This window comes from Mauremys mutica, chromosome 3 (assembly GCF_020497125.1).
Source record: "Mauremys mutica isolate MM-2020 ecotype Southern chromosome 3, ASM2049712v1, whole genome shotgun sequence".
Classification (NCBI taxonomy): Eukaryota; Metazoa; Chordata; order Testudines; family Geoemydidae; genus Mauremys; species Mauremys mutica.
The window spans coordinates 159,786,758-159,799,315 of NC_059074.1; the positions used below are offsets into that span (position 1 = coordinate 159,786,758).

At 41.0% G+C, this 12,558-nt stretch overlaps 2 protein-coding genes across 4 annotated transcripts in view; one reads left to right on the top strand and one right to left on the bottom strand.

Annotated features, from left to right (window-relative positions):
* The window catches only part of AIDA (axin interactor, dorsalization associated), a 52,350-nt gene extending 46,132 nt beyond the window's left edge, over positions 1-6,218 (top strand). Inside the window, exons 8-10 of the mRNA XM_045010808.1 lie at positions 2,057-2,179; positions 2,704-2,821; positions 4,216-6,218. Of these exons, the coding sequence (XP_044866743.1) occupies positions 2,057-2,179; positions 2,704-2,821; positions 4,216-4,312 (338 nt within the window). The 3' untranslated portion in view covers positions 4,313-6,218. The remainder of the gene's footprint in view (positions 1-2,056; positions 2,180-2,703; positions 2,822-4,215) is intronic.
* Positions 6,219-8,464: 2,246 nt separating this feature from the next.
* Positions 8,465-12,558, bottom strand: part of MIA3 (MIA SH3 domain ER export factor 3) — a 35,926-nt gene continuing 31,832 nt past the window's right edge. Inside the window, exons 22-28 of one of the 3 annotated variants that reach the window (XM_045010803.1) lie at positions 12,271-12,368; positions 12,019-12,150; positions 10,774-10,833; positions 10,571-10,647; positions 10,352-10,423; positions 9,483-9,636; positions 8,465-8,931 (exon numbers count right to left, since the gene is read on the bottom strand). In XM_045010803.1, coding sequence (XP_044866738.1) covers positions 8,621-8,931; positions 9,483-9,636; positions 10,352-10,423; positions 10,571-10,647; positions 10,774-10,833; positions 12,019-12,150; positions 12,271-12,368 — 904 coding nt within the window. In that variant the 3' untranslated portion in view covers positions 8,465-8,620. Of the gene's footprint in view, positions 8,932-9,482; positions 9,637-10,351; positions 10,648-10,773; positions 10,834-12,018; positions 12,151-12,270; positions 12,369-12,558 lie in introns of all 3 variants that reach the window. The other 2 variants (XM_045010804.1, XM_045010802.1) reach the window with 2 other exon arrangements.

A 12,558-nucleotide genomic window follows, 5' to 3' on the forward strand; every position in this document is an offset into this window, starting at 1 on the left:
TCTGAGCTTGTCTACATGAACATTCAGTTTGTGGCAAGTTGGGGTGTGAATCTACGCTCACGAGCCTACTGCACTTGCTGTGCGTGTCTGTGTGGACCCTGCTGACTTGTGTTAAAGGTTTGTCAAGAGTGTTTTGATCTAGTCTTGCCTCAAAGAGAGTACTAGACCAAAGTGCATTAACAAACTGCTAGTGCATGTAAGCGGGGCGCACACGGACACTAAGTCCACGTCAGTCTAGTGCAGAGCAGATTCACACCCCAGCTTGCAGCAAACTCATTGTTTGCATAGAGAAGCCCTCAGTCTGAAGCCTCTTCCCTCTGATGGAAAACTGTGGAGCCTGACTCCTGCTCTCTCGTGACATACACATTCGCCCTGCATTTCTCTCAGTGAGACACTGAAGATGCAAAAGGTTTATTTTTAATAATGTTGCTGTGGTTCTTCAGCATTATTTTTAGACTCTTTAATTACACTTCATTCCTCGCATCCCTCCCAAGTATTCCTTGTCAGTAATTTGGGTTTTTTTTGTTCTGTTCTTTTGCCCCCCAGCTGGCTTAGAGATCTAGATTTGTGGGACCAGGGTTTACAGTTATTGTTGGAGTCCAACATTGGATCTGGGTCGAGTCAAGCATGAAGGAATGCATTTCATTTTTGGCTATTAGTAAAGTACCAATTTTTAACACCATTCTAATATTGGGTACTGAAATTTCAGAGTTCAAAAGCAAATCTCCTATAAACTGCTATTCTGTACTGTTGTTTGAAATGTGTTAAATTTCCCCTTTGCTAGTTATATATTGTAAGAACACAAATGCTAGTAGCTGCAGGCAGGAGAGTGTGTGCAAGTGCTATGCAAGCTTTCCCCATACAACCCTGCCCCGCAGTACATGTGGTATTCTTCCGAGAAGCAGAAGTTACCAAGCAATGCTGTTATTAAATTGTATGATAGTCTGGCTCCGCTTTCCACGTACCTGTTAAACTCTTAACTCCCCAGTAGGAGACTGCAAAACCTGTTTGAAATGAGGAGTGTACTTTAATTCCCCTCCTTAGTTTTTTAAGGGAGTCTAGTCAGAAAAGTGACTTTAATTTTTTAAAAAAGGCATTGTGAGACCGTGTTCGTTGTCTCAGTGACTCCATACCAAACCTGCGTGGGATTTTTTTCTTCTTTTAAACTTACTATCCCTAAAATCTGTCTGGAATCTGGTGGCTAACTCTTCAACCATAATAGTCTGCCATGACTATTTAACGTATTCCAGCAGCCCCCAGATGCCTTCATCGGGGCCTAAATGCTAGGCACTGCCAGACACATGCCCACACAATAAAAAAGACAGCATCTGCCCCAAAAAGCTCATGCTCTTACCATATGCTGAGGCACAACAGATGGATGAAACAAACTGGTGAGGGGAGGAGGGTGGAAGTGGGAGAGGACAAAGTAACAGTCAAACAACCATAAGTAGAATAAACAGCAGTTTTGCTTGTTCTGGCTTATGCTGGAGCAACGCAGTTGTTAATCTGTGCTCGCATAACGGAATCCAGTTCCCTCCCCCATACCTGTGCTGGCTCTAGAGTGCAAATAGGAGTGAAAAGTTGTGAGCACCATTTCTAGCCGGCAAAGCAAGCATATCTGCATCTGGACATTCAGAGATAATGGGTTACGACTGTATTTTTCCAAGGACTTTTCTCAGAATAGACCTTTAAGCTCTATGTGAAAACTTTCCTCAAAAGGGAATTTGATACTTCACTGGCAAGCATAAAAATCACCCTTTTTGAAAATAAAATTGACTAGTTCTGGCCTGTTGCCAATAGGAAGGTGACAGAACAGTGACTCTGACATTTCAGGGGGTTCTCTTTGGAGTAGAAGAAAGAGGATGCAGATTTTAGATACAGTGCAGGTTTTGGAATTTGAACCCAATGAACTGATAATAGGATGTAATAAATATTAATATTAATATATAAATATGGATAAGATTTGTTAATAAGTGCATGTATGCTAATGATAAAATGACAAGTTTTTTTAAAAGATGTTTGACCTTAAAAGGGGCTAATTTTTTATTTCCTCCAGATGTGAATGGGGTAGACCTGACCCCTGTGCAGGATACTCCGGTGGCTTCAAGGAAAGAGGACACCTATGTTCATTTTAATGTGGACATTGAGATCCAGAAACATGTTGAAAAACTAACAAAAGGTGGGTAATTTTAGACTTCTGAAATGGGGTCCATGAATCTTCAGGGCAGTAGTCTTGACACTGCTCCTACTCTGAGGAGGAGCCAGGCAGCTTGGGCCTCAAGACCCCAGGGTTGTCTGCATGGCAGGCTACTGCGTGGCAAGCCAGGGTGTGAATCTACAGTGCAGTAGCAACTTCTTTGCGGGCACTGCTACAGCTCAGTGCAAGTCCTAGAGTAGTGGCTTGGCATATTTTGGTTTCAAGTAGTACATGCTCTGTTACACTTGTTTGGACCAGTCACACTGTCCTGCTGTGGTTCTGCCATTCATGAGTAATAGAGTGGGGGTACAAGCTCAGGGGAGTAATTCTCACATTTCAAGAAACATGATTTTTCTTATCGATTCAGGAGATTTTGAGAAATAATAGAAGCCATTGTCTCTGATATATGTAGAACAGGTTACGATGACAGTCATATTTCCATGCCAAGGAATCTGTTTTAGGCAACATTTGACTAGTTTTTCTCTGATAACTTTTCCCCCCTTTAGGTGCAGCTATTTTCTTTGAATTCAAACACTATAAGCCCAAGAAGAGATTTACCAGCACCAAGTGCTTTGCTTTCATGGAGATGGATGAAATTAAAGCTGGGACAGTTGTTATAGAACTGTAAGTGACCTAGCATATAATCTGATGTATAGATGATATATAAATATACATGGTAGATTCCAGTGACATGATACAAAGGAACTAATCTAGAGTTTGGTTTGTCTGCTGATGCTTTGCTGTGTTAGATATAGGAAACTGTTTACTGTCAAACTTACCACTTTGTCTCCTCCTGGTTTTCTTGCTACTTTATTCCTGAAAATACAGTTACAAATCCCAGCATTTGGTTTGGAAGGAACTTTGAACAAACCAGCATAAAGGTGTTAGGTTATATGGGAGTTCTGCATTTTGATCCTTAACTAAAGTAATCAGATCTGCTATTAAAAAAAACCAAACATCTTCCTGACTACCAAGCAGGCCTTCTTTTAGAATGAAACCCCTGTGGCTTGCCACACACACAAGGGACAGGATCAGGTCAAAAATAGCTTTCAGAAACACATTACCTACTACAGTAAGTTGGAATATTAAAACTGAAAATGCTAAACCCCTTCACAGTTATAAGCTCACTACTTGTACTGTCTTCTGATTGGAAAATGAAAGTAAACTGGCTGGTTTGTCTTCCTTTAATTGGTATAGATTTCTGACTCTCTTGGTGCCACTATTGTAGTGCTGTAATATGAGTTGCAAACATTGAGGGGCATGACAATGTCTCTCATCTCCTTAACTTTATTTATTTTCTTATTGCTATTTATCAGCTGGAAGAGAAGGGCTGGGAGTTGTGAGCTGTCAGTTGCAAAATGGCCATTTTAGGGCTGCAGCTATTTGACTCTCCCAGATTTAAAGGGCCAGGTCCCAGAAAGGCATGCAGGTCAAAGTAGTTCTGTTAAGAGCAGTCATGCAGTTAGGGAAGAGGTGCGATGGAGAAGGTCCTGTTTTGATAGTCCCAACTACAGTGTCACATGGGGACATGTTTTAATCCAAAGTAACTGTAGTGGGAAACATCTAATGAAAAAGGCTCCTGATAATAATAATTTTGATCTGTTTTTTTTTTTTTTTACAAATCTAAATGTTGTCAGAATTACCAGATAGTTTTTCTAATAGAATTAAACCTGCAGTAACAGGTTGCAACTGTGTATGAGGCAAAGCAAGATAACCCGAATGTCTTGCAACCGAATTCTCTTCTACTCAGGCTGGTATGCATTTGAAAGTTTAACGTGCCATGCCTTGAAAATAATATTCCAAAGAAAATGAAGAAACTCAGTTCAGTTTTTCCTGTGTAACCTACTTTTCATTATTGTTCCCTTGTACGAATCCTAAATTCATACCTGAAGCACTCTCACAGGTAGTGTCAATGGGGTCTGGGTACTGTTGGAACACAAGCATTTGAGCCTGGGTTTATTCAGATGCATTTAGTCATCATTAGCATTCACCTTCAATTTTATTTCTTGTGGTTACAGATACAAAAAACCCACTGACTTTAAAAGGAAGAAACTGCAATTGTTGACCAAGAAACCACTTTATCTTCACCTCCATCAAACGTTGCACAAGGAATGACCCTTTTGTGAGACTTCTGTGAACTAAACCACTTGTCACAAATCATGGTAGCTGCGTGTGTAGCACCCCCATCCTTCAACAGGCAGGAAAATGGCTGTACTCATGCCAGTAGGTCAGATGAGACCATCACACACTGCACAGCAATACCACAGGGTCAGAGGTTAAGCCTACCATTCAGGTGCAAGTTTCTTCCAGTACCTTTTGGATACCAGTTTTATCACAAGCGTGCTGAAGTATTTTGTGACAATTTCTCTTCATAATTGAGCTGTTTGTAAAATTTCAATTTTGTAACTTACCTCTTGTTTTTACCCTTGCTTCAGAAACCTTGCTAGAGGGTGGGAAGTGCCCCATTCACCAAGCCTGAAACAGCAAAATGTCGTGGCAGGTTTGCCAGCTTGTTTTCTCTTGCTATGCTTGCTATTGCAGTCCCTCACGTTTTAGAGTCCTTCACTCTGTCTTGTTGGGAGGGTGGGGGAAGGTGATAGAAAAGGGATTTTACAGAAAGAAAGAGTCTGCGAGTGGTTAAAGAAGCAGTAGGAGGATGGTGGTTAGAGAGAGAGATTCAATCCAAAGTTGAAATGCTGCTCTAGAACATCTTGTCAGCCTGCGCTTTTGGCTTACCTGGCTAAGTGGCAGAGGAAAGAACGGAGGAGTGTTGAGGGCAAAAGGGAAGGTGCTGGTGAGACAGCCAAATTGTCAACGGTTTATCTCAATCCCATTCAGATAGTTCCCAGACTTGCAGCATCCAGTGATTTCAGGTAGAACTTGTCTGTTATTACAAGTGTTGGAATCCCTTAAAAATCATGAATACTTACTTAAGGGAACAACCTTCTTACATTCTTTTTTCTATACTTTGTATTTCCTACCCACTTTCCCAGACAATGGTGTACAAAGGGGCATGTGTGGGAGAGCTTTGGGGGCCCATCCTACTGCCTTTGCTGTCAGTGGGAGTTTTACCATTGATTTCACAGGTGGTAGGATTGGGCCCTTACTGTTCAGTGTTTTTGGTGGGGGCTTTATGCTAACAGCTTGGAAGTGCTCTGGCTATCTCAGGCTGTCAACTGAAGACAGACTCGCCTTCCCATGAGAAACTGTTTTCATAAAACCTGATTGTGGATCTTTGCATACCTCTATTTGTATGCAAGTCTGGAAACTTAGTCTAAAATAACCTGGTTTTTATGTAGGTAGATAGGATTATCATTTATTTTCTATATTATTGAGATGCATAGTGTGTAATAAGCTGCAGGGCATTGGCTTATTATAACATGAATATTTGCATCCACCTTTTGACTTAAAGGGACCGAAGTAGAACCCATTCAAACTTTTCATATATTCAATGAGTGGAATATTTAATACAGTTCTTCAAGGTCTGATATGCTTCATGTGTATCTTAAATAGTGCCTACATGCATACTGCTATGCTAACAAGGACCAGCTCCAGGAGAATGCAGTGTCAAGTGTTAGCTCTTCTGATAGCTTGGATGTAAATGTACCATTAATGCCTTTCTTTCTGCACCATGCAATACTAACTCACACCAGAACACAGTTTAAAAAAGTGAGTTATTTTTTCACTTTTCACGGCAGTGTTTATGGAGTGTGTTGGGGTGTTCCTTTCTGCCTCTAGTACAGTGATTTGAAGGGAACTGTAATGGGGATAAAACAAGGCCTTTTGGAAGCTGAATTTAATCTCGTCTTTTCCCCTTCTTTCCTCTCCTCTGGCTTAATTGTGGATGAGTTCATCTCAGTGAGCAATTTGGCAAATGGCTGAAGAACTGTGTATTTTCCTGTTAAGAGTTCTTAAAGGGACCCAATCACATTATAACCATTTACAACGTCATGCCTGAAACAAACACTAAATATCTTGATTAGTTGTTACATTTATTTTAAATATAATCTGCCATAGTGTTCCTCCGTTGTGTCTGCTGGTGTTGTACAAAGGAAGGAAACATTCATTAAATAAACTGACTATCTTATAGGTGCAAAACCACAATCTTTCACCCCTGCAAAAGATGTAGTGTATGACCTTGATCCAAAGCACTTGCTTAATTGCAATTATTTGCATGCTTAAAGTTGTCAGTGGGTCTCTGCATGCACCAGTGCTTTGCTGAGTAAGGTTCTAGGCCTCATGTAACCTTTTTAAAGTCCATTGTAAGAGGCTTCCATCTTTTCTGATGTGTACATTTGTCCTACTAAACAAATATTTTGTGGCTATGTACTTGTCTACACATGAAGTATTCAAATACATCTCCCTATAAACTGTCCTGTTAAGTGATCATCAGTTGTAATGGGGGAAAAGTTAAAACGTACTCACACCCTCTCTCTGTTACATTGACTGCTGGGGATAATCCTTTCAAAGTTAAGAACTATTTAAGATGTTAATTGAGGGGAGTTAAATGAAGTGGAATAAACTTGCTTGGGGGGGGGAAGATATAATAGGTTAAAATTTAACTTGAGGGATCTGATTTTCAAAGATGGGTGTCCTTAAAATGCATATGTAATAGATGTATACAATTAACCAGTTACATGTCTACTGGTGAATGGTTAATGAGCCAATGTGTACGCTAGTGCCTACAAATTAAACATGTTTTCATGTGAACAGATCCAAACTATCACCCTTGAAGTCCCTATTAACTGCAATTGTATGGAATGTCAGGTGCAGTACAGTTTGAAACCTTGTTTCAATATACAAGTAGAGCTTTGTATTTAACTAATTGTAGATGAATGTTTGTAGAAAGTCCATTCTCTACATTTTTTTCATCCTTCATGATGTAGCGATCCCTGAAAAACTTTCCCAAAAGTGAAACATAGGCTGCTGCTTGTATAGATATGCATAGTGGTGATCTACAATTCTGCTGTATCAGTCAGAGCTTGTTTAGCTAAAAGGTCATTTCTTGTTATGGTATTTGAATAACCTTCCTACAGTTACAAGCAGCCATTTATTTGCCTTGTATGTGGAAGTAAAGATGTAGTTTCTGAAATTGGCCCTGCACTAGATTTTTTGCTATCCCTCTCCCCTAAAGAGAAACTATTCAAAGCTTTGTATGGCAGAGGATTCAACTTTGCTCCCTGGAATGGATCTAGCTTCCCAGTACAGTAGAACCTCAGAATTATGAACACTTCAGGAATGGAGATTGTTTGTAACTCTGAACATTGACTTAATACAACTTTGAAACTTTACAGAAGAAAAATGCTGCTTTATTTTTTAGTAGTTTAAGACAATACTGTGCTTTTGGCTCTAGTGCTGCCTGATTGTTTACTTCTAGTTCCAAATGAGGTGTGGGGTTGACTGGTCAGTTTGTAACTGAGGTTCTACTAGTCATACCTTTTAAAATAGAGGTATGAGGATTTCACTTGAGCTATTCCCTGTCTTCCCTTGTAGCTGTTTAACCACCTCACCCAAAGCCTAGTAGAGGCTACTGATGCTCGCAGACTAGCACCACTTCAGCCTACAGGAAACTTACTTTTTCCCTCCTAAACCATTTGCCAGGGGGAGATCCTGTAAACTTAAAATATAAATCTACCTTCCCTGAAGTTTGATTTTGTATAGTTCCATTTGTTTAAAAGATTTGCTAAACTCCATGATTACACAGGATAGATGTGTAGGTACTGTTAACTTCACAAGTGGCTTACATTAACCCCAATCACAATGACTAAGTGTCTTTATAGAGAACCAACTGGCTCAAGTTGCTTCCTTGACAGATTCACTTGCATGCTCAAACAAGATCTAGCAAATTTATTTTGCTCTTTATTAGTAGAATTTTCCTTCAAGTACAGGGTAGCTTGTGTTCGATCTTTTTGACCAGACATCTTAAAAAGGTAAATATATTTACAGTCTCTGTAGACCCTTGGTCTACGATAACTGCAGGTTAATGTGAGGGAGAAGACAAGTTGGGTAGCATTTTACTTACAAAAATATTTCCACAGGAAATGTTTTGATTACATTTTTCATGAAATTTTAAGTCATTCAACAACTGGTTACATAGGCTACATTAATTAAAACCAACCACACAGGTACTTTTGTATTGCACATTTAAAGAGCTGCAGGTGGCCCACAGCTGTAAGAAGCAGGCTTCAACTCCATCATAGCATATGATTTTTGCATCCCCAGAGGGTGTGTGTTCTTTAAGGTGATCTCAAATGCACATAGCTAGGGAAATTTGAGGGAAATGTAATTCTGCAAAAACTAATATTCTGAAACCAAATCTAAGAATAAAATTAAAAGATGGTTGTCTTTTGAAGCCATTTAAAGTCCTAACTGCATGAAATGTGCTAGAGTCCAGTCCACAGAGCTGCCATCCAACAGTTGAAGTTACGGTTTTTGTTCTGGAGGGTGTGTGTAGTCCCTAGGGCCTGCTGGTGATGGTGGACAAGGAGAGGCTGGTGGGTAGTCTCTAGATCCTGGTGGAGGCAAGTCTCTACTTGGAGGAGGGGGATAGTCCCTTAAACCTTGTAGGGGTAGCCGTGGGCCAGGAGGGCCTCCAGGTCGAAAAGGAGGAGGGAAACGTACATATCCTCTTGGATCAGGAGGCGGTAATGGGCCAGGAGGCAGGGGTCTCATTCCTAATGGTGGGCCAGGTAAATAGTCTCTTGCAGCTGGAGGTGGTGGTGGCGGACCACGAACTGAAAGGAAAGAGGGAAAAGATTGAGTGATGCTGGAAGCAGCACCTACATTGAAGTAGTGACTACACCCATTTAAGGAAAATGATACAGAAGTTTCCTAATGACCACCTGTTCACATCCTGGCCCAAAGCATTTAGCTAAAGAAAGCTATGCACCCATCAGAAAGAGGTGCCCATAGAAACTGCAACCACAAAGGTTCAAGGCCACAAATGCCTGCCGGGGAGATTTTTGGGAGTTAGGAGTTTCTTTTTTCACACTATTACTACTGTATAATAAACAAAGAAGCCACATTCACTGATGCTCAGCAAAGTAATACAGGAACTCACAAGATATGTCTACAGAGCAATTAAACACCTAGGACAGGATTGGGCTGCAAAATTCAAGTGCAGACATTGAGGGCTGGGCTCTGGGATCCTCCTCCATTGCATTTAATTGCAGTGTAGACATGCCCACAAGGTGTTTAAAGGAGAAACTCTCATTGCTTCAATAGGATATGGAGGAGCTACTGGAAGTAAAAAGTTAAGTTAAACTCAAGCATAAGGTAATCATACCTAAGGGTAGAGGAAGGGGCCGAGACCCATAGTGCCCACGCAGTGGAGGTGGCAGTGCTCCAAATCGAACTGGTGGCGGCGGAGGTCCGGTCACTGGAGAGGTCATTATGGGTGTCCCAGGAAAAGATGGGAGACCTTTAGGACCTAGGTTCACCTGTTCAAGATGTTGGTTTGAAACTTTATTAAAAAGAATATGATTTGTGACAATAGGCAAATATACTGATGCTGAAACACCAGAACTAACCCAAGTGCCAAGAGGTAAGAAAACACAAGTAAGGGCAAACAGCCAAAGAGCAGCAAGTTGTCAAACCTCTCCCAGCCCTCTGAAGAGCATGGAGTGTGCTGCCCTTTGAAGAATCCGGTTTAGGCCACTCAAACGCATACACATTAAACATACCTTTGGGATGACTGCTCCTATGGTACAGCACAGTCCTAACTAACCCCCACTGCTTACCCCTTTAAAATGACAGTAGGCCCAAACAACATTGCTGGATGTTAAATGCTAAAAAACTACTCCTTTCTTCCTGTAGTACAGGCTGAGAGAATCTCAATCCTGCTGTACTACACATATTTAGATACAACAGATATCACATTTCAGGGGCTTACTCTTACAAGTTCTCCTCAAAGATAAATGTTTGCATGCAGTCCTTGACAAAAGCAATAGGGTTTTCATCATATTGCAATAAAAATCAGACACAGTTACGCTAACTGAGCCATCAACAGGAGTAAAGAAACCTTTAAAAACAGAGCACCCATGGTTAGTTTTGCAGAGCATTTAGCTATTCAGCAATTTAAAACACCATGCCCTTGATTCCTCACCATCAAAGCAAAGAGTGCACCAGCACCATATCCAGCTGCCAAATACTCACTGCTGCTGCTTCAGAAGATGAAGGTGGAACAGTAGATACACAGGGGGCTTCAGAGTCTTTGGGAGGGTTTTGCTTTTGTTTTTGGAAGTAAATGACAGACAGGGGATACAGAGAAGATAGAACATGATACACAATTAAGAAGAGAAGTGGCAGGTACAGTGGGTCACAAGAAATGGTGCCTGAAGTGTTCTTGTGGCAGAAGAAAAGTTTTCGTCTTACCACTCCATCCATGGATGTGGAAGGTGAGGAGGTTCTTGGCCCACTATTGACCAGGGCTGCTATAGCAGGGCCGAGATCTGTAAGAAAAGCAGAAGTTTCATATGACTTTACTCTGCTTTGGAAGAGGAATCCAGGCCTTCAGTTACATGTTTCCGGTCAATAGCTAACCAAAGGGGTTGGAGGCTGCAGCTCACGTTACTCACCTGGGACAGATGATCTTCCAGACAGCTCAGGTGGCCTCCTTGGAGCTGAAGGGCCATCCACTACCATACATTAAAAGAAATATAAAATACAGAGCTCAGACACTGACTTGTTAATTCAGCTAGCTACTTCTATAACAAATCCATATCTCCTGTACACTGGCCCTCACACATCACGAATTGCATACAGGTTCAGTGGCATCACTTGGGGTAGAGAGAGAAAACTAAAGTTTGAGAGCAGTTTCCCTTTGATAGAGACAGAATTTCCCAGCACTATCCCCCTATGAGCCAGCAGTGGAAATGCAGGAAACCTTTCCTTAGGCAAGGGGTTGACACTTCAGCACCTCCAGAAATAAAACAGCATAGGTTTCCAAGAATTTTCACAAGGTGTAGCATTTTGGATTACCTGAGTAAGAAATGGATTTTTTTTTTTTTTTTAACAAGTGAACCCTTACAGTGAAGGTAAGCTCATTACTTAATCTAATGCGGACAGATGCCATCTCTCCAACCACTCTTCTGCATGTGAAAAACTCAGAGGTGTAAATGTGAAAATGTACAAGCATAACTGATGGAATCCCTAGCTGAAACCATGCTGATTAAAAACAAAAATGCCAAATGCTGCCACCAGGCCCCCCTTTGATCTCAGTAGTACTGAGACTTTCAGACTGCAGATTCTTTTCAACAAAATTTGCATTTGGACTAACCCATACGTTAAACGACAAGCTTCAAAGCTAAAATGAAAATTAACATGAACCCGTAAACTTGTGCTGAATGAATTCTCTGGCCCTTTCTGGTTTGCCAGGGACATCCCAGAATGCATTGTTCTGCAACAACACAGATACGATTAACTCTATCCGGAGAATTTCACAAGACGAAAATAATAATTTCAAGAACGAGAGTCACAAAATCCCTTTTTGTGCTGACTGCCCCTCTCAGTGTGATTAAAGCGAGGGCATTCAATGTATATGCCAGCTTTACTCAAGTTCTCTCTTGCAGTTCACTGATAACACTGTCTAAGGACAATTAAGCACTAGTAAAAGGCAATATTTAGCATTTGAGTATTTCTCCAAGAGCTCCACCAACAATAATACATTCTCAACATCTCTCTCAAATAAGGCTAGACGGGCACAGAAGTCAATTGACTTGTTCAAGGCCACAAGTGGGAACACAGATTAGACCTCGGAATTCTTGTGTTCATGGCTTCCTCCCATAAATGTCTATGGCTGCAGGAGAGGTTTCACTCCTTACCAAATTCACTTCTTGAACCTTCCCTTCGTGTGGCAGAGAGGGGCTGACCAGGAGCTTCCATCATCAGTGGCGGGGAAGGACCTCCTCCACTCACAGGTGATGGCCCAAAAGAGCCATCACGGCTCAGTGGACCTGTGTAAAGGGTGCAGCAATACTTCATTCATCCAGCACAGTTATTTCACTTTATGAATATTTAAAGCAAATACACCCAGGACTTAACAATCTTTATAAGGAGGGAAGAGCAGTATTTACCTCTCCGTGCTGGCACTTGGCGGTCAGGTCTGCCTGCAGTCGGTTTTACAATTAATGGTCTTTGAAGCATTGCAAGTTTTTGGTTCACTTCTATTAATCTAAAAAAAAAAAAAAAAAAAATCACAAGTTCAAAAATAATTACTTTGAGTATGCTTGGTCTGTTATTCAGGCCACCTGCATTGTAAAAACTTACTAATGTCTTTCAGCACGAAGATATATTTAATAGTCAAGTGAATTTTTAAAAGGTGCATCACTGATTCAAATAAATGGTATGGCTGACCTGCCTGT